Below are 17,928 nucleotides of genomic sequence, written 5' to 3' on the forward strand. Positions count from 1 at the left end.
TCGGAGGGCCAGGGAGTTAAGTCTGCGCCTCAGCCTTGCGGCCATGTCAGGGTTCCGGGGTTTCCAGCATGTCCGCCAGGGCTCTGTGGAGGAGGACGTAGAGGGCGGGCAGCAAAGTTTCTAAAGCTCAAGTCAGGGCGCCTGGAGATACTAACCCACTCATTGGAGCCCCAGGGTTGTCCTATAACTCAGCGGGAGGCGCCTCTCTAAAAAGGACCCTTAAACCTGCCCCCCCCTCACCCCCACACTTACTGGTATAGAGATGAAGAGAAATAGTCGACGTAGCTTCCTGTGGGAGAGAGGAGGCTTGAGGGGGACTCCACGGGAGAAATTAGGGAGCCACTTTTCACTGAGTCCGCTCAGTACTGGCCCCTCCCCTTTTTCTTAATTCCGTCCCCAAACTGAACTCATTCCTTTGGGATTCCTTTTGGGTTCTAATTCCTCTTTGCTCTAATTTCCCCATACTCGTAGCTGGGCCGGCTCCTCTAACCTCCACGGTTGGGGTCTCCTGGGCTGCAGCATCCACCCCCAACTTCGCTCGGCCCAGGCCCCGCCCTGTGGCGCTCACCCCGCCCACTCGTGCAGCCCAGGCGTGGCTCCGCCCCCATGGTGCTCCCGCTACAACCCCCTCCTCCGTCAGTTGTTTCTGGGGCCTGGTCAGGCTCACCCGGGGTGCAGACGGTTTCACAGACCAGCGGGCAGAGGTAGCAGAACTGGCAGTGCTGGAGGTGGAGAGAGAATGGGCGGTAGGGCTGGTCAGGGGCCGGTAAGGATGGGGCAGGGCTGCAGGGGCCAGAGACTAGTGAGGTGAAGGGCAGAGGCCGGATTAGATTTGGAGGCAAAGCTGCATCGGCAATGAGGGCTTGGGTTAGTCTGAGGGCAGAGGTCAGGGTTTGGGGTGAAAGCACCCCGAGGGTCCTGCACCAGCCAGGCCTGGAGGAGCCTTGCGTTGGGAGCAGGCCTCACCTGGCACTGGTCGCAGTGCTCGCCCATGTTCTCCTCGTCGCAGTGACACTTCTCACATTCTGTGCAGCGCTGCGGTCGGGCGGAGCGTGGTTAGGTGGAAACCCTGACCCTCCACTCGTCCTCCCTGCCTCCTGGACATTTCCCAAAGTCCTCGCTGTCCCCAAGCCTGCTTCTCTTCCTATACTCTGATCCCTATAGCAAGGCGGCCCCATGCCCTGCCCCGCTTCTTTGGGCTGGACTTACGGGTGCTCTTTCCCTTCCTCTTCTCCCCACAGCCTGTCAGCCCCCGGTTCCATCCCTCCTGCCCCCTACTCTGCCTCTGAACCTCCTTCCTGTCCTCATATCCGCAGGCGCAGCTCAGGCCTCCCGTGCTGCTGGACCTTGCCCCAACCTTGCTCTCCAGTCTGTCCCCCATGTGGCCTCTGAAGTGTCTTTCTGCCCTGCCCCTGCTTTCTTCAGGGCCCTCCCAAGGCACCCCAGGGGCCCTGGGACAGATTCCCTAGGTGATGGATTTGGAAGGGAACATACATTGCAGAAGGAGCAGTAGCCACACAGGGACCCTGGCTGGTAGTTCCCATACTCCTGGGCATCTTGAGGACCTGTGGGCACAGGAGGGCGGAGGTGACCCACCTCTTGAGTTAACGGGGGCAGATCCCACTCCTCTCCGTCCCCCAGCGAGGCCACTCACCCAGGTCCTCACCACTCTCCTCTTCACTGGAGGAACCGCCAGCCACCTCCCTCATGGCCAGGGGATTGGGGATGATGGTGAAGGGAAGTTCGTCCTCCTCCAGCCCCTCCTGCTCCTCTTCCTCCTCCTGGTGGTCGTGGCTCCGTGGGACCAGGACCTCAGCCTTCTCCCTTTTCTCTTGTTCTTCCTCCTCCTCTTCCTCCTGGCTGAGACTGACGCCTTGAGCTTCCTCCTCATCTTCCTCATCCTCCTGGTCCAGGCTGTCCTGGAGGGTGTCTTCCTGCTGTAAGCCTTCCTCCTCTTCCTCACGGGACCCGTGGTCTTCTTCCTCGGAATCTGTCTCCCTAGAATGGCTTCTGTCCTCGATCTCTGTGTGTTCTGGAGGCTGGTGGCCAATCTCTTTGATGGACCCTCTGTGGCCCATTGCTTCGTCTCTGTGGCTGTGTTGCCTGTGGCTAAGCTGGAGAGAGGTGTCTTCCTCCTCCTTGAGGGTGCTGTGGTGGTGATGCCCAGGGCCAGCTGCTTTATACTCATCTAGGAAGTCCTCCTCAGTGCTTTTGTGGCCTTGGGGTTGGTGGCTTGCAACATGGTGGCTGAACTTCAGTTTCTCCTCCTCCTCCTCTTCCTCTTCCTCTCCCTCCCCCTCCTCATGTCCGAGGCCTTGGTGGCTAAGCCTTGGAACCTGGTGCCAGTGTTCACTGGACACATCCTCATCTTCCTCCTTTATGTGGCCTCGGTGTCCGTGGCTGGCGACATGATGGTGGTGTTCATCTGAGGCATCTTCATCTTCTTCTTCCCCATGGCCTTGGTGCCTGTGGGCCTGGAGTTCATATTCAGTGGAGGCGTCACCATCACCATCATCATCATCTTCTTTTCCTCTGTGGCCTCCGTGCCTGTAGCTGGGGCCGTGCTGGTGGTGTTCATCTGAGGCATCCTCGTCTTCCTCTTTCCTGTGGCCTTGGTAGGCCTGGAGTCCATATTCACCCTCCTCCTCCTCCTCTTCCTCTCCGTGGCCCCCGTGGACACGCCTGATGATATGACCAGGGTCCTCACTGGACACGACTCCCTCCTCCTCCTCATCCTCATCCTCAAGGCTGTGACTTCCGCGGCTGGGAAGGTGGTGCTGGTGCTCAGCGGAATCTTCCGTGTCTTCCCGCCCGTGGTCTCCGTGCCCGTCGGCCTGCTCTGTGAAGACCTCGTCAGAGGCGTTCTCATCTCCGATGTCGTGGCCTTGGAGTCGATGCCCGTATTCCCTGGAGACGTCTCCGTCCTCCGCTCCATGGCCCGTGTGGCCTGGGAAGTGCTGCCCCCTCTCCTCATCTCCAAGGCCTCGCTGGCTGTGGCTGGGGTGGCCAAACTCCCCCGACATGTCCTCCGAGGGCCCGGCCACTCCTGCATTGTTCCAGCTGCTGGGGCCCGGCCCAGCCCCTCTCAGCTGCTGGGTCATGGCAGAGGGGAGGAGCAGGCTGACCACGGCAGCCCAGAGGAGGCAAGTGTGCAGCCATGGCCCACGGTGGCCCATGGGGACTGACGCACAGCAGAGCTCCCCCAGGGCTGGCTCCAGCTGCCCCTGGCCGGCCGTGTAGCTGAGGGGTGGGGTCCTCGTTTCTTTTCCGGCTCCTGCCTTTCTTCCTCTCTGCCTGTCCTTGGCTGTGTCTCTCTCCGCCTCTCTCTCTCTGTCTCTCGCTGCCTGCCTTCCTCTGGCCCTTGCTGCCCAACTCTGGACACCCTCCGAGGCCTTCGTAGGAGCCCCCTGACCTCCCTCTTAGGTCCTCCCTCCCCACTTCCCAGCCAATAGGGTCTCTCCCCTCCCCTCCCCGTGGCTAAATTTACTCTCAGGCCTGAGTTATTCTGGGTGCCTCCCCACCTGCCCCTCCCCTCCTGCTGCTGCTCCTCTTCCTCCTCCCATCTGGGGACATTGTGGGTGAAGGGGTCTCTCCTTGACTGGGGGCGGGGGGAGCAAGACCCTTGACTTTGGACTATCAGCAAGTTCATATCAGGCAGCGGAAGCCAAGGGCTAGACGTTCAGTGGGCCAACTTGGGGAGCCAGAGTCCTTGGGAGGAGCCGTCAGGACTGATCTGAGGGGCCGAAGGGGGCCATGCTGCCCCGTGGAAGAACGGGCCGTGACAGGGGAGCTTCGTGTGGAGGGGGTGCCCACCCTGGAGAGGCTGACAGGAACTCTGTTCCCAGCATGTGCAGCCGTGACCTCCTGTCCCTGGAACTCGGATTTGGGGGCCAGGGGCCAGCCAGGCCAGGGCTATAAATACAGAGAGGGGAAGCAGGGGGCTCAGGTTACCCGGAGGCTGCAGCTGTCCCTGTCAGAGAGCAGGCGGAGACACGTGGCCTTGCCTGTGTGTCCACATCTCTTCACCCGCTCCCACGGCCGGCCGTGGGTTCTGCTCTCACCCCTACTGTTTGGTCACGCATGCCGGCAAGGCCTCTGCCTCCCACTCCCCAGCCCCAGCAGGGCTCTGTCTGTGCCGGGCTCCGCGTGCTGCGGGCCACCCAGGTCTCTCCCTCTCCTCTCCCCAAATCTCTGCCCCCATCAAAGTCTTGGGTCCTCCCTCCCCCCAGGAGGATGCTGCCTCCCCCCATCTCCATTTGCTCCCCTGCGCTGTCCCACCCTTCTCTGGGCTTCTGGATCACACCCAGCCTTGTCTGTCTCTCTGGTCAGTCCCCTTCCCTCCGGATCTCAGACTCTGCATTGCTGATTCTCTGCCCCACCTAAGCTTTTGTTTCCCCCAACTCTGAGTCAGTGTACCCCACCCTCATATCTGGCATTCCCTCTATAGGTCTCTGCCCCTCTCTTGGGGGTATCTGTCCCTCCTCTCTCTCTCTTCCCCTCTGAGCTCTCCCCCCACCCCCTTCTCTGTCCCCAGCCTCTCTGGGTCTCCGCCCCGTCCTCTGGTCGTGCAGTCCGGTCCCGCCCCACGCCCGCCTCCTGCTCTGGCGTCTTCTCTCTCCCCGCCTCCCCAGACCTTGCCCCGCCCCAGGCTGGGCTGGGGAGCTGCGGATCCGGTTTGTCCTGGGCGAGTCAGGAACCCCGGTCGGCGGAGGGGATGTGGGGAGCGGCGTAGGTGCCCGCGGCTGCAGCAGCATGGTGGGGCCCGAGAAGGAGCAGGTACAGCGGCCGGACGCCCGGGTCTGAGGGAAGGGGAGCCGGGGCCGGGCCTCCTCTCTCCCAGATTCTTGGGATGCCCAGATTCTTGAGGCAGATGAAGGGGGGCGGGGGTCGAGGGGGGGCCCGGTCTCCCGGGGGCGGGTGGGAAGGGGCGCCGGGAGGTCGGGACCCGGAGTGCGGGCCAGGAGGGCCTGGGGTCCGGGGCTGCTGGCGCGCAGGGTCGCGCGCGGGGTGGGAGACTCCTCGTGTTGCCTGCACCTGAACGGGGCCCCCGCCCTCCTTGTTCCCGTCCCCAGAGCTGGATCCCCAAGATCTTCAAGAAGAAGACATGCACGGCGTTCATCGTCGACCCCACAGATGCGGGGTGAGGAGTTCGCGCCGGACCCACCCGAGAGGGGCCCCTGGCCGCTGGCCCCGCCCGCCGCAAACCCCGCCCCGCGGCCCCACCCTCCCCCTGTGGTCACTGCGGACTCCCCAAGGGCGTTCCCGGCGGCGCTGGCCTCCGGGGTGGGTTTGTGTCTGTGCGGACACTTCCAGCTCCCCATGCCCCCACTCAGGGCCAGTGTCCACCCGCGGCGCCGCACCGTGTCTTCCCCTCCCGGGGGCTCCTCCGTGTCTGCGTCTCCTTGTCACTTTCCGCCTTTCTGTTTTGGTTGTCTCTGTCTCTTTCATGTCTCCATTCATTCATTCATTCATTCACTCATTCGTCCTAGAAACCGACACTCGGTGCTCTGGAGGCAGCTTAATTTCGAGGAGCACAACCCCTGCCTGGGGTCAGCTTTCACCCAGGGGTGCGGCTGTGTGGCTTTGCGCTAATCATTCCACCTCTCTGGGCCTCATCTGCTGTCCCAGCTAGCAAACAGGCCCTACCCCTTCGGTTATGGTGAGACGTAGACAAGTTAATGCTTGTGATGATTCTGAAACACAGCTCTGCGCTGCTTTAAGCACTGGAAATTATTCGCAATTCCCACTGGAAGCTAGCAATTACCCCTGCACGCCCCGGGGACACCCCGAGGCCCAGGAGGGGCTGTTTGCCACTTTGGGGCAGCTCTGGGCCTTCAGCCGCAGTTTCTCACGGGGGTTCTGACCTTTGAGTTCTCAAAACAATCTTTTGGGCGTGGGAAATGTCAACTTTCCTGATTCGGTGTGTGTTGTTAGCAACATATTCTCTCAGCACCCGCTTGCCATTGTGTTAAATAAACTGATCTGCATTTATCGGGGGTGAGTGCGCACAACCTTTTTACTGATGGGATCATGGTCCAGAAAGTTCAGGTCTGATGGGCTGAGGACAATTTTAAGGCACGGAGATGAGAACTGCCGAGGATGGGCCCCGGGCCCATGGGCCTGAGAAAGACATCTGGCTGAGGCTGGGACGGGACACAGGCTGTCACTCATGGTTTCTGCAGGAGGAGGGAGCAGTGAGGTGACATTTGAAGGTGACTTTTGAAGTTGGAGTTTGATAGTTGAAGGCAAGTGAGCCCATGGGTGGGGACAGCACGTGGGAATTGCTTCCTAGTCATGGCCCTGGCTTGAAAATGGAGCGAAGTTCAGGGTGCAAAGAGCAGTGTCAGTAGAGAGTTTCCTGGAGGAGGCAGGCCAGATCTCCCAGGGCCTCAAATATCACTCAGAGGGACGGGGACCTTGGGGTGCTGGGTAGGGGAGGGTTGGCTCTGGCAGTGGTAAGACCGTCTGGGGCCTGTGTGAGGAGGAGTTGTTTTTCAGAAAGCTGGGAAGGAAGCCGGCGAGGGTCCAGGTGACAGGGACGATGCTGGGCCAGGGCAGGGCCAGGATGCAGACGGAGAAGTGCGGTGAGGGCGAAGATGCAGGCAGCACAAGGGCTTTGGGGAGTAAAAGAAAAGGGAGCAGGATGGCTCTCAACATCCATCCTGGGGACTGGGACACAGTAGGGTTGTCCGGAGATGAGGACCCCAGCAGGATGAGCACTTTTGGGAAAAGTTGCTGAGCCCAGCTCGGGAACTTGTGTGTGGAGGGACATGGATTTGGGGAGTCACAGAGGAGAGGGAGGGGGCATAGAAACCAGGACTGATAGAAAGCTGAGACTGGAACTTCCATCCAGGATTCAAGAAGCCCTGGTAATGGAAACTGTGGATGTAGGTGAGATGTCACAGGGGGGAAAAATTCATAATCAGAGGGAAGCTGCAAACTGGCAATTCTATGGCCCTTTTCTTTCTTTTCTTTTTCTTTGGCATGCAGGAGTATTTTTATTTATTTTTAAAGATTTATTTATGCAAGAGCTGGGGTACAGGCTAGAGTCGTGGAAGGGTGAGAGGATTCACCAGAGACAGAGTGGGGAGCAGACGGACCGGAAGAGCGAAACAGGAGAGGTCTGCCGTGCCTTGTGGGAATCTCCCTGGCCGGCCAGAAATTGGACAGCTTCACAGCACTGCGCTCAACCCACCGGGAGGCCCCAGGAGTATTTATAAAACCCATCTCTGAATGCCTCAATATGCAGGCCCACCTCAGTCAGCACAACCTCAAAGGCACCCACTTCGTTTCCACTAAGGTTTTTTTTTTTTTAAAGATTTATTTATTTATGCATATAAGAACTGGGGTACAGAACAGAGGTGTGGGGGGGGGTGAGAGGATTCACTAGAGACAGAGTAGGGAGCAGAACAGGCAGATCCACTGAAATACACTGTGAGGGGGAGCAGCGCGGAGACAGGAGAGGTCTGCTGCACTATGTGGGTCAACTCCCTATCTGAGGATCGAACTTTTGCCGCAGTGTCTGCAGATAGCTTCATAGAGCTGTGTCTTAACCCCTTGCACCACCAGGGAGGCCCTAAACCTTCTTTTCTAAGTCAGCTGTCTGGTCCTGCAGTTTGAGAACTGTGTAAGGAAGCCATATGGGGCACCCTTCTGGGGAACACCTCACTGGGGAGGTGCAGAGGAAGAGAAAGCTGCAGATGTGCCAGAGACAGAGCGGTCAGGGTTGGAGGGAGGTCAGAGGGCCAGGGCTGCCCTGCCAGGAAAAGATCTTCTACAGTCACAGCCACTTGGTGATAAAGTCAGATGAGACCTGAATGGAGGCCATTGTGTGGGGACGTGTGGGTGATTGCTGATCTTCTGGGGACAATTCCAGTTTCGGTGGGCACACGGAAGAAAGAGGGTGAGAAGTGTCTGCTGTCATTGTCCACCAGATATTTCTTTGATGGTGGAAATGTTCTCTGGACTCAGATGGATCCTGAGCTCTTAAAATTTGACCCAGGCACTGAGGAACTGATTTAATTTTAATTTATTACCCTTCACAGACCCTCTGTGCCTAGGGGCTGCTAGATTGCATGGCTCAGATTCTGAAACAGTCCATGAAAAAGTTTTGCCAGGGATGGGGTTGCATTGAGTGAAAGGTTTCAGTGGGTAAACTGAGGCAAACCTGGGCCCTGGAAGCAGACTCAGAAAGGAGGTGGACTGTGTTCTCATTCTGGTGGGAGCTGGGCCGAGTATGTTCTGTCCATGCCGTGCGTGGATTGGTGAGCACTCTTATTCCTGTATCATGAATCTGTCCGTAAAATGGATCCTTAAATCGCAACTCATTTCATTTACGTAAATGCAGGCAGGTCTCCCCACTATCTGAACACTTTCTGGAATCAGAGACCAAATAGATTTTATTTTATTTTATTATTATTTTTTAAAGATTTATTTATTTGCGCGTATAAGAGCTGGCGTACAGGCCAGAGGTGTGGAGGGTGAGAGGATTCACCAGAGACAGAGCAGGGAACAGAACAGGCAGATCGACCAAAGTACACTGCTGAGGGGAGCAGCGGGGAGACAGGAGAGGTCTGCTGCGCCATGTGGGTAGCTCCCTGGCTGGCGGGGGATCAAACTCGTGCTGCAGTGGCTGGCGATAGCTTGATAGCTCCATCTTGAACCCCTGTGCCACCAGGGAGGCCCGCAATCAACATTTAGATGGTTACTAGTACATTTCTTTTGGGCCTGAGGGTCTGTGTATACGATCACTGGAAAACCTGTTCCATTTTCTACAAAGAGAAATAAAAAGTCCTGAAAGACAAATGCAGTGAAAAGCAAAGAAGGTGTTTGTTTGCCTTTTAAGTGTGTGTTGCCAGCCCCCTTCTGCAGAGAGAGTGGCAAAGGGTCAGGCAGGGGAGAGAATCTGGCACCCAGCTGACAGTCATCAGAGCTGAAAAAGGCGTGACTTTCTCACTGTGTTAGTCAAAGTTATTTAAAGCTCCAGGGTGGCCTGCGTGGAGCACAGGTTCTGACCTGGACGTGGTCTGGTATGTGAGCCTCATTTCAGGGACATCGGGTTATATCATTGGCTCCTCGGAGCTGTGTTGTTATTGGCTTTTCATTTGAGGAGGGAATTTGGGCCCAGAGAAGTGAAGACACTTGCCCGGAGTCACACAGCTGCCTCAGTTTGCAGTCTGTGCTTGCTCTCCAAATCACTTTTTGAAGTTTCCTTTTCATGAAGAGTTTAGAGTGGGGGCCGCAGGACACCCCTTCCCATGACCTCCAACTCGGGTTGACTTGAGTCACTGGTGCTTCTTTTGTCGGGCAGCTGACTGGCACCGCCCTCCTGCCTCGATCTATCCCTCAGGCTGGTCAGAGCCGGGGAAGAGCAGTGCCAGGGCCAGCGTGAACTGTGGCTGCCTCGGGGAGGGGCGGAGTGGGGGGGGATGTACAGGACCAGGGCTGCTTCTACAGGTGGCCTGCGGTCGGTGGAGACAGCCCTGGGGTTCATGCTCCCCCCTCCTCCCCAGAGGGACCTTGTGCCAGTGTGGGCATCTCCGGAGTGCCCACCTGTCAGTGGCTGTGGAGGATGCCTTTGGGGCAGCTGTGGTGACCTTGTGGGACAGTGACTTGCACACCACGGAGAAACCCACCGATGCCTACGGGGACGTGGACTTCACGGGCACCAGCCGGAAGCCTAGCAATGTGAGGCCTGCATGGCTGCGCAGGGTGGGGCTGGCGAGGGGGGCTGCATGCCTCAGGGGCTCCCGGACCCCGGGCCTGGTGGCCAGCTGAGCACTGTCTCCCCATTTGCCCACCCTATCTCCATCTCTCCCCCGTCTCTGTCCCTTCACCCTGTCTGTCTTTGCCCTCTGGGTCTCTATCCCCCGTCTCTGGGTCTCTATTCCCGCCCCCTCGGTTTCTATCCCCCTCTCTGGGTCTCTGTTCTGCCCCCTCTGGGTCTCTGTCCCCTTCCCCGTGTCCCCTCCTCTGTGTGTCCACAGTTCCTTCGACTCTCTGACCGCACGGATCCAGCTACAGTTTATAATCTGGTCACACGCACATGGGGCTTCCGGGCCCCGAACCTGGTGGTGTCAGTGCTGGGGGGGTCGGGGGGCCCCGTCCTCCAGACCTGGCTTCAGGACCTGCTGCGACGCGGGCTGGTGCGGGCCGCCCAGAGCACAGGTGACTGGGGGGGCTGCGCCTCCTGTGCCGGGCGTCGCCCATCTCCCCACCTCTCTGGGATGCTGTCTCCCCCCCTGGTGGGCAGACTCCTGTCTCTTTCTCTAGCCCGCTCTCTCTGACTACACCTCACCCCTACTCTGTGTTTTGTGTAGGGGCCTGGATTGTCACTGGGGGGCTGCACGCGGGCATTGGCCGCCACGTGGGTGTGGCTGTACGGGATCACCAGATGGCCAGCACCGGGGGCACCAAGGTGGTGGCTATGGGTGTGGCCCCCTGGGGTGTGGTTCGGAATAGAGACTCCCTTACCAGCGCCAAGGTAGGAACCAGGGTCCTGGAAAAGGAGGGAGCTGGGGGGTCTGGGCTCTGATGGCAGAGGCTGGGGCCTGGACTCCGGGTCTGAGGGAGGAGGATGGACAGAAGAGGGGTTGGGGTACAGACTCCAGCGTCTGGAGCCTGAGTTGTAGGTACCGGCCCCATCGCTGATGGGAGGCCCTTTGGTCTGGCCCCTGCCCCCAGGGCTCATTCCCGGCGAGGTACAGGTGGAGCGGTGACCCCGAGGACGGCGTGCAGTTCCCACTGGACTACAACTACTCGGCCTTCCTGCTGGTGGACGACGGCACGCACGGCCGCCTGGGGGGCGAGAACCGCTTCCGCCTGCGCTTCGAGTCCTACGTGGCCCAGCAGAAGACAGGCGTGGCGGGTGAGTGGCTCCCCCAGGGTCACAGCCTCAGCTTGCTGGGGCAGTCTGCCCAAAGGCTGGCTTTTCAGGCAAGGAAAAGATTCTTATAGCCAAGCCCCTTCTCCCATCAATTTTTGTTTTAAAAAAAATCTTTATGCTGAATTCTAAAGTACACAAATGTGGTCGGCTTGATGAATTTTTTTTTAAAGATTTATTTATGCATGTAAGAACTGGGGTACAGGCCAGAGGTGCAGGGCGGGGGTGTGTGTGTGAGAGAGAGGATCCACCAGAGACAGAGCGGGGAGCAGAACAGGCAGACTGACTGAAATACACTGCTGAGGGGAGCAGCAGGGAGACAGTGGAGGTCTGCTACGCCATGTGGTTAGCTCCCTGGCTGGGATCGAACTCATGTTGAGTGGCTGGAGATAGCTTGATAGTGCTGTGTCTTTAACTCCTTGCGCCACCAGGGAGGCCCTAAGTAGAATGATTTAATACAAAACTTTTTTTTTAAAGATTTATTTATGTATGCATACAAGAACTGGGGTACAGGCCAGAGGTGTGGGGGGTGAGAGGATTCACCAGAGACAGAGCGGGGAACAGAACAGGCAGACTGACTGAAACACACTGCTGAGGGGAGCAGCAGGCGAGACAGGAGAGGTCTGCTGCGCCATGTGGGTTGGTCCCTGGCTGGCTGGGGATCGAACTCACACCGCAGAGGCTGCGGACTGCCACACAGAGAGGTGCCCAACCCCCTGCGCCACCAGGGAGACCCACAAAACTTTTTGCGACTGGTTCCTTTCAGCAAAATATAACAACTTGGCTATCATTAGAAGAAATGAAATCATGCAAAGGTTTATAAAGGAAAATTTAATGATCTTCTTATGTATTTTATAATTGTTATCAGAACATGACTCAGATACATGTTATTACTAATTTGGAGAAAATTCCTTGAATTTTGTGTATTTTTCTTGTATCTATCCTCTTGCCAAATTCTTTTATTACTATTTATTTATTCTGAGTGGAGTCTTTCCAATTTTATGAGACTATAAACCATGTTTTCTTCAAATACACACCTTTGTGTCCGTGTTAAAAAAAAAAAGCCAGTTTCATTCCAAGTTATTTTATTTTCTTGCACAATTACATTAGCTCAAAACTCCCAGGTGAGAGTGAATAGTAACAATGTTGTCCTGTTTCCTAGTTCAATGGAAGTAGAGTTAGTATAAAACTATCTTACATGATTTTGCTATTGGTAAATATTGCTTTGCCAAATGTATTGTGTTTGGATTGTCCTTCCTATTCCTAATTTCCTTTGAACTTTCCTCTATCCTGGCTCAAGGATGGTTAATCAGGGCCTCCCCTGGTGGTGCAGCGGTTGAGCGCTGGGCTGCGAAGCTGCCCGCAGCCTCTGCAGTGCCGGTTAGATCCCCGGCCACTGGTGAGGGCCCCACATGGCACGCAGACCTCTCCTGCCGCGCCCGCTGCTCCCCTCAGCAGTGTACTTCGATCCTTCTGCCTGTTCTGCTCCCCACTCTGTCTCTGGTGAATTCTCTTACCCTCCCATGCTTCTGACTATACCCATAAAATAAATAAATAAATCTTAAAAAATAAATAGTCTCTTAAAAAAAAAAAAAAAGGATGGTTAATCAATTACATGATGACGCGGGTCACAAATACCTGCTTCACCCAGGAGCCCCTGCCTCCAGACCTCCCCCCCCCACTTGACAACTGTCTTCCAAATCTGGCCCCTCCTGAAGTGTTCAGAGACAAGACAATTTTTGTGAGCCTCAGGCCAGAGGATTAGAAAGAAGCCGACACTTGCCCCAGGAACTCCTGGGAATGTGGTTCTTACCATTCCTAGCAAAGGCTGATGGGAGGTGACCAATTCCCTGGTCCTCTTCTCTCCTCAGGGACTGGAATTGACATCCCTGTCCTCCTCCTCTTGATTGATGGTGATGAGAAGATGCTAAAGGTACATGCACTCTGTTGCCCTTGTCTGAGGGGGGAGGGAGCTTGAGGCCCAGACTCCTGGGTGCTGAGCCTCAGAGGGGTTGGGGTCTGGCATCCCAGAGGGGTGAATGCCTGCCTCCCCTGACCCGACTCCCTTCTTCTTGTAGCGGATAGAGGATGCCACCCAGGCTCAGCTCCCCTGCCTCCTGGTGGCTGGGTCTGGGGGAGCAGCAGATTGCCTGGCAGAGATCCTGGAAGACACTCTGGCTCCAGGGCGGGGAGGGGGCCGGCGCGGTGAAGCCCGAGATTGGATTAGGCGTTTCTTCCCCAAAGGGGACCCTGAGGTCCTGCAGGCCCAGGTATGACATTGGGGACTCAACAGATATCCTGGGTTCCTGGGCCTTAAGAGATGAGGATGCTGAGGACTTGGATTCCTGCATCCTAGGGGAGAAGGGGACAGGAACCCAGACTTGTGAATTATGGGGGAGGAGGGGCTGGGGCCTGAACTCCTGGGTCTGAGGGGAGAGGGACTGGAGTTCTGGGATTAGGGGACTCGAGGCTGCTGGGCACCTGTCCTGGCATGGGCTGCTCTCTGTGTCTATTGAACAGCGCCCAGGAGGAGGTGGGCTGGGCTGCAGGGTCTGGTGTTCTGCAGGTGGAGCGGATCATGACCCGGAAGGAGCTACTGACTGTCTATTCGTCTGAGGATGGCCCTGAGGAATTTGAGACCATCGTTTTGAAGGCCCTTGTAAAGGGTAAGAACCTGGACTCCCACATTCCCCTTCTCTCTCAGTTTAATCTGGAAAACTTTCCTGGCCTGAGCACGAATCCATCTTCTCTAATCTAAGGTCTGTGCCATTTCTCATCTCTGTCCTTTTAGCATTCCTCTTTGCAGGGTTTCTTGGGACTTTGTATGGTGTTTTTTGACAATTTTCTCAAGATTCTTTCATTATGTTCCAACTTTGCTTTTTTTTTGTTGGATCCATCATTCATCCACCCTCCTACTCACCCACCCACCCATGTATACATTGATTCTTCCATCTACCCTTCATCCTCCATCACCCATCCACCCATTTCTACCTCTCACCCCCACATCCCATTATAGTTCCACCCACTCATTATTATTCTAGTCGTCCACCTTTATTCATCCACCCTTTCTCCCATCTATCTGCCCACTCACTCTTTTTCCCTTCCTGCATGCCTCCAGTATGTGGTAAGCACTGGGGGGCTGGGGGGCTTTGAGATGACCGAATGTGCTCTCTCCCAGTGAGGACTTCTGATCGTCCACTCAAGGAATGAAGAAAAGCAAGGTAGGGAGTGTAAGGCCAGAGGAATGACCATTGGTAGATGCCAGAGATCAGGATAGGGCTCATTTAGTCATTCAACAAACATTATTCTAGGTTTCAGAGATTAAAGCAGACCCATTTCCTGCTCCCAAGGACACCAGATCCTATGAGAGTTGTTTGGACACAATCTTAAGTAAAATTGAAGACAAAAGTGTGGGGGATCTGTCAGTAAGGGGAGAAAATTTTAAAGATTTCTTTATTTATTTATGCATACAAGAACCGGGGTACAGTCCAGAGGTGTGGGGGGGTGAGAGGATTCACCAGAGACAGAGTGGGGAACAGAACAGGCAGACTGAAATACACTGCTGAGGGGAGCAGCGGGGAGACAGGAGAGGTCTTCTGGGCCACGAGGGTAGCTCCCTGGCCAGGGATAGAACTCAGTGCTGCTGTGGCTGCGGATAGCTTCATACGTTGCATCTTAATCTTGCGCCACCATGGAGGCCCCCAGGGGAGAAAATTTTAGAAGGTGACATTTAAGTTGAGTCTTGAATAGTCAATAGAATTTGGACTGAGTTGTGATGAAGCTGGGGGAGAGAGTGCTGGGAGGTAGGGCTCTGTGGGGAGGAGGTGGGGAGGGTCATTTCTGGTGTCAGAAGCGTTTTATAGAGAAAACACCCACTTAGATAAAAACTCACAAGGGACACCGTGTGCACGTCTAGCGTGTCTCTGCCCCGCGCCCTCGCCAGCGTATCCATCACGTGCAGTGGTGTGGCGGGGAAAGTAGTTCCTTTGACTTTTGGATCAAGCTGAATTTGCAGCTTGGCCCCTTCTGTGCTGTGTGACTTTGAGAAAGAGACTCTCTCGCTGAGTCTTAGTTTCTCTCTTTGAAAAAGAAAAAGGAGAGAGGACCTCAGAGGCAACCCAAGAGCCAGGATGGGGCGGCAGCAGAGGGAGCTCTTTAACTGACCCCACTTCCCTGGGGACACGTCCCTAATCTGGGAAGTGGGTGAGTTGGTCTGACTCACTTCACAGAGTTACCTCACCAGCCTCCTGAGGCGGGCCACGGCTTGCCATTCCGGGAGATGTGGTTGTGGGGGCGGTTAGGTCCCTCGCCTGCAGAAGGGGAAGTGACCGTGCAGTGCGGGGCCCTGGAGAGGGCCGGCCGGTGGGGCCTCAGTGGGAGCGAGGCCGGGGCAGGCAGCGAGTGCTCCTGGGTCTCCTGTGCGCGGCCTGTGCTGAGCAGCTGGCCCAGTTGTTGTCCCTGATCCTCCTGCTGCCAGAACTGTCTTCCACGTTGTAGAGGCAGAAACAGGTTCTGGAGGGGCCGGGGGACAAGGTCACGCAAGCTTGGCTGCAGCCATGTTTTTGCCAGGTGTGTCCGACTCCAAGTCCACAGCATGGGTATGGGCCCAAGTAGTTGCCATGAAGGGAGGGGAGAGGCAACCAGCGAGGTGGCAGGACCAGACCCCTAGGGCCTTACCTGAGACCTTGTCCTAGGGGCAGGGGAAGGAGGTGAGACTGTAAGGAAAGGGCAGAGACAGTCGTGATGGTGGTGGGAGTGGGTGATGCCAGAGCTGGGGCCATGGGGACAGTTAGGGGCTGAAGAGATGGGACTCGGGGACCAGTGAACCGTGGGGTGTGAAGGGAAGGGGAGAGGGGACAGCACCAAGGGCCTCTTCCTCCTGAACTGGGTAGACAGAGTAACTGTCGCTGAGGTGGGGAACCTAGGGGAAGCGTGCTTGTGAGCTTTGAAGGGTCCATGGTGAGCTTGAAGGACTGGGAGGTCCAGGTGACACGCGGTGACATATTAAAGCAGAATACACAAGGTGACAAACCCTCTCCGTGGGGGAGATTCAGACTTGTCGAAAGCCTCTGTTGGAATTTGCTTCTGGGTTTTGATAAGAAACAAAGTTGTATCAACCTAAGGACGTCACTACCTCTCTCTAAGCCTCCGTCCCCCGTAGAGGTTACGCTGTCAAGCCACAGCTGCCTCCCCGTCGGGCCTGCTTTCTGTCATTATTGGTAATGCTGCTGCAAAGTGGGTGCCGCTGTCATTCCCCTTTTATTTTTACTTTTTAAAAATTTATTTATTTATACTTAGAAGAACTGGGGTACAGGCCAGAAGTACCAGGGGGTGAGAGGAGTCACCAGAGACAGAATGGGGAGCAGAACAGGCAGATCTACTGAAATACACTGCTGAGGGGAGCAGCGGGGAGACAGGAGAGGGCTGCTGTGCCATGTGGGTCGCTCCCTGGGCGGGGATCGAACTCGTGCTGCAGAGGCTGCAGAGAGCTTATAGGTTGTGTCTTAAACCTTTGAAACACCAGGGAGGCCTGTCATTCCCCTTTCATACGCAAGGAAACAGTCTCCCAGGGTCAGTGGCCTGAAATCTCCCCTCCATCTTCGGGGAGTTGGGAGCCGGCTCGGCCTGTCTCAGGACCCATGGCCATCTCCACTCTACCAGGTCACTTCATTCTGTGATAGCAATTTTTTGGAGCAACTAAAATGATGTGAACGCTCTCCTGGCTCTGGAGATAGATGTGGGGCAGGAGGGGGCAGGAATCGTGGGCTCAGACCCCCAGTTGGGACCGGCTCTGCTGCGCTGCTCCTGGCAGCCCTGGTGCTGCAGACTCGCAGGCCCCGTTGACTGGACTCAGATCCACGAAACTGTTGGATCAAAGTTTTCACACTGTTTCAACTGTTTGACCAGAGCTGCTTGCTTTTTAAAAAATGACATCCAGAGTCTTTGGAAATGTTTGGATTTTCGCCCCCCCACGCCCCCCCACTTGGTTTTCTGCGGCTTTCCCCTCCTTCCTCTTAACCGTCAGGTACCCCAGGTAGAAGCAAAACACCTACCCCCTGACCTCTCGCCCCCTCCCTCTTACTCTTTCAGCCTGCGGGAGCTCCGAGGCCTCAGCTTACCTGGATGAGCTGCGTCTGGCCGTGGCTTGGAACCGTGTGGACATTGCCCAGAGTGAACTCTTCCGGGGAGACATCCAGTGGCGGGTGAGAGGCTGGGGGCTGAGGGTTGGGGAGCCGGAGGAGGGGTAGGCAGGCTCCTTCCTCCCTGACTTCTCCAGCATCTGGCCACATCTTCCCATGTGACCGGCCCAGCCTTCTCTGAATTGCTCATCCATCTCTGACTGACCATCTGTTCCCATCTTGTTCCTTCTCTCCTGTCCCCTCCATCCATCCACCCACCCACGCACCCATCCCTCCATCCATTCACTCACCCACCCCTCCGTCCATCTGTCCGTCCATGTGTTCATCCATCACTACCTCATCCCCTCATCTCCTGTCCTTAACCTCGGACCTCACCGGGCCTTCTCTGTCTCTGCTCTTCCGATTCCTCCGACCCCACTAGTCCTTCCACCTGGAGGCCTCCCTCATGGACGCGCTCCTGAACGACCGGCCAGAGTTTGTGCGCCTGCTCATCTCCCACGGACTCAGCCTGGGCCACTTCCTGACCCCGCAGCGCCTTGGGCAGCTCTACAGCGCCGCACCGCCCAATTCGCTCATCCGCAGCCTTCTGGACCAAGTATCCCATGGTGCTGGCACCAAAACCCACGTCCTTAAACCCTCCATGGAGCCCCAACCCCCTAATGTGGGGCAGTTGCTGCGGATGCTGCTGGGGGAGACGTGTGCGCCGAGGTACCGCGTCGAAGACACCTCGGTGGTCCCCCAGGGCCACAGCTGCCAGGAGGATGTAAGGACCCTGGGAGGTCTTGAGAGCGGAAGGACCTGGGGGCGTGGCTATGTCGGGGGCGGGGTCAGGGGTAGGGTGGGTGTGACTGGACTGGGGTGGGGTTAAGGGCCTGGCAAGGTCCAGAGGCTGGGCCGGCATCCTCA

At 56.7% G+C, this 17,928-nt stretch overlaps 2 protein-coding genes across 2 annotated transcripts in view; one reads left to right on the top strand and one right to left on the bottom strand.

Moving 5' to 3' along the window:
* Nucleotides 1–46: 46 nt before the first annotated feature.
* HRC (histidine rich calcium binding protein) lies at nt 47–3,176 on the bottom strand (the record flags this gene model as incomplete). Its single annotated transcript, XM_084257719.1, has 6 exons — nt 47–83; nt 253–289; nt 668–722; nt 967–1,035; nt 1,495–1,565; nt 1,655–3,176. The coding sequence occupies 6 exons, from the start codon at nt 3,174–3,176 to the stop codon at nt 47–49; spliced, it is 1,791 nt and encodes a 596-aa protein (XP_084113845.1).
* Nucleotides 3,177–4,752: 1,576 nt separating this feature from the next.
* The window catches only part of TRPM4 (transient receptor potential cation channel subfamily M member 4), a gene marked incomplete at its 5' end in the record, with an annotated part of 38,876 nt that continues 25,700 nt past the window's right edge, over nt 4,753–17,928 (top strand). The window contains 11 exons of the mRNA XM_084257940.1: nt 4,753–4,776; nt 5,073–5,140; nt 9,513–9,687; nt 9,987–10,167; nt 10,320–10,483; nt 10,684–10,867; nt 12,754–12,815; nt 12,961–13,152; nt 13,449–13,548; nt 16,973–17,085; nt 17,444–17,785. Coding sequence (XP_084114066.1) covers nt 4,753–4,776; nt 5,073–5,140; nt 9,513–9,687; nt 9,987–10,167; nt 10,320–10,483; nt 10,684–10,867; nt 12,754–12,815; nt 12,961–13,152; nt 13,449–13,548; nt 16,973–17,085; nt 17,444–17,785 — 1,605 coding nt within the window. The remainder of the gene's footprint in view (nt 4,777–5,072; nt 5,141–9,512; nt 9,688–9,986; nt 10,168–10,319; nt 10,484–10,683; nt 10,868–12,753; nt 12,816–12,960; nt 13,153–13,448; nt 13,549–16,972; nt 17,086–17,443; nt 17,786–17,928) is intronic.

Source organism: Talpa europaea (assembly GCF_964194135.1).
Source record: "Talpa europaea genome assembly, chromosome: 16".
Lineage (NCBI taxonomy): Eukaryota > Metazoa > Chordata > Mammalia > Eulipotyphla > Talpidae > Talpa > Talpa europaea.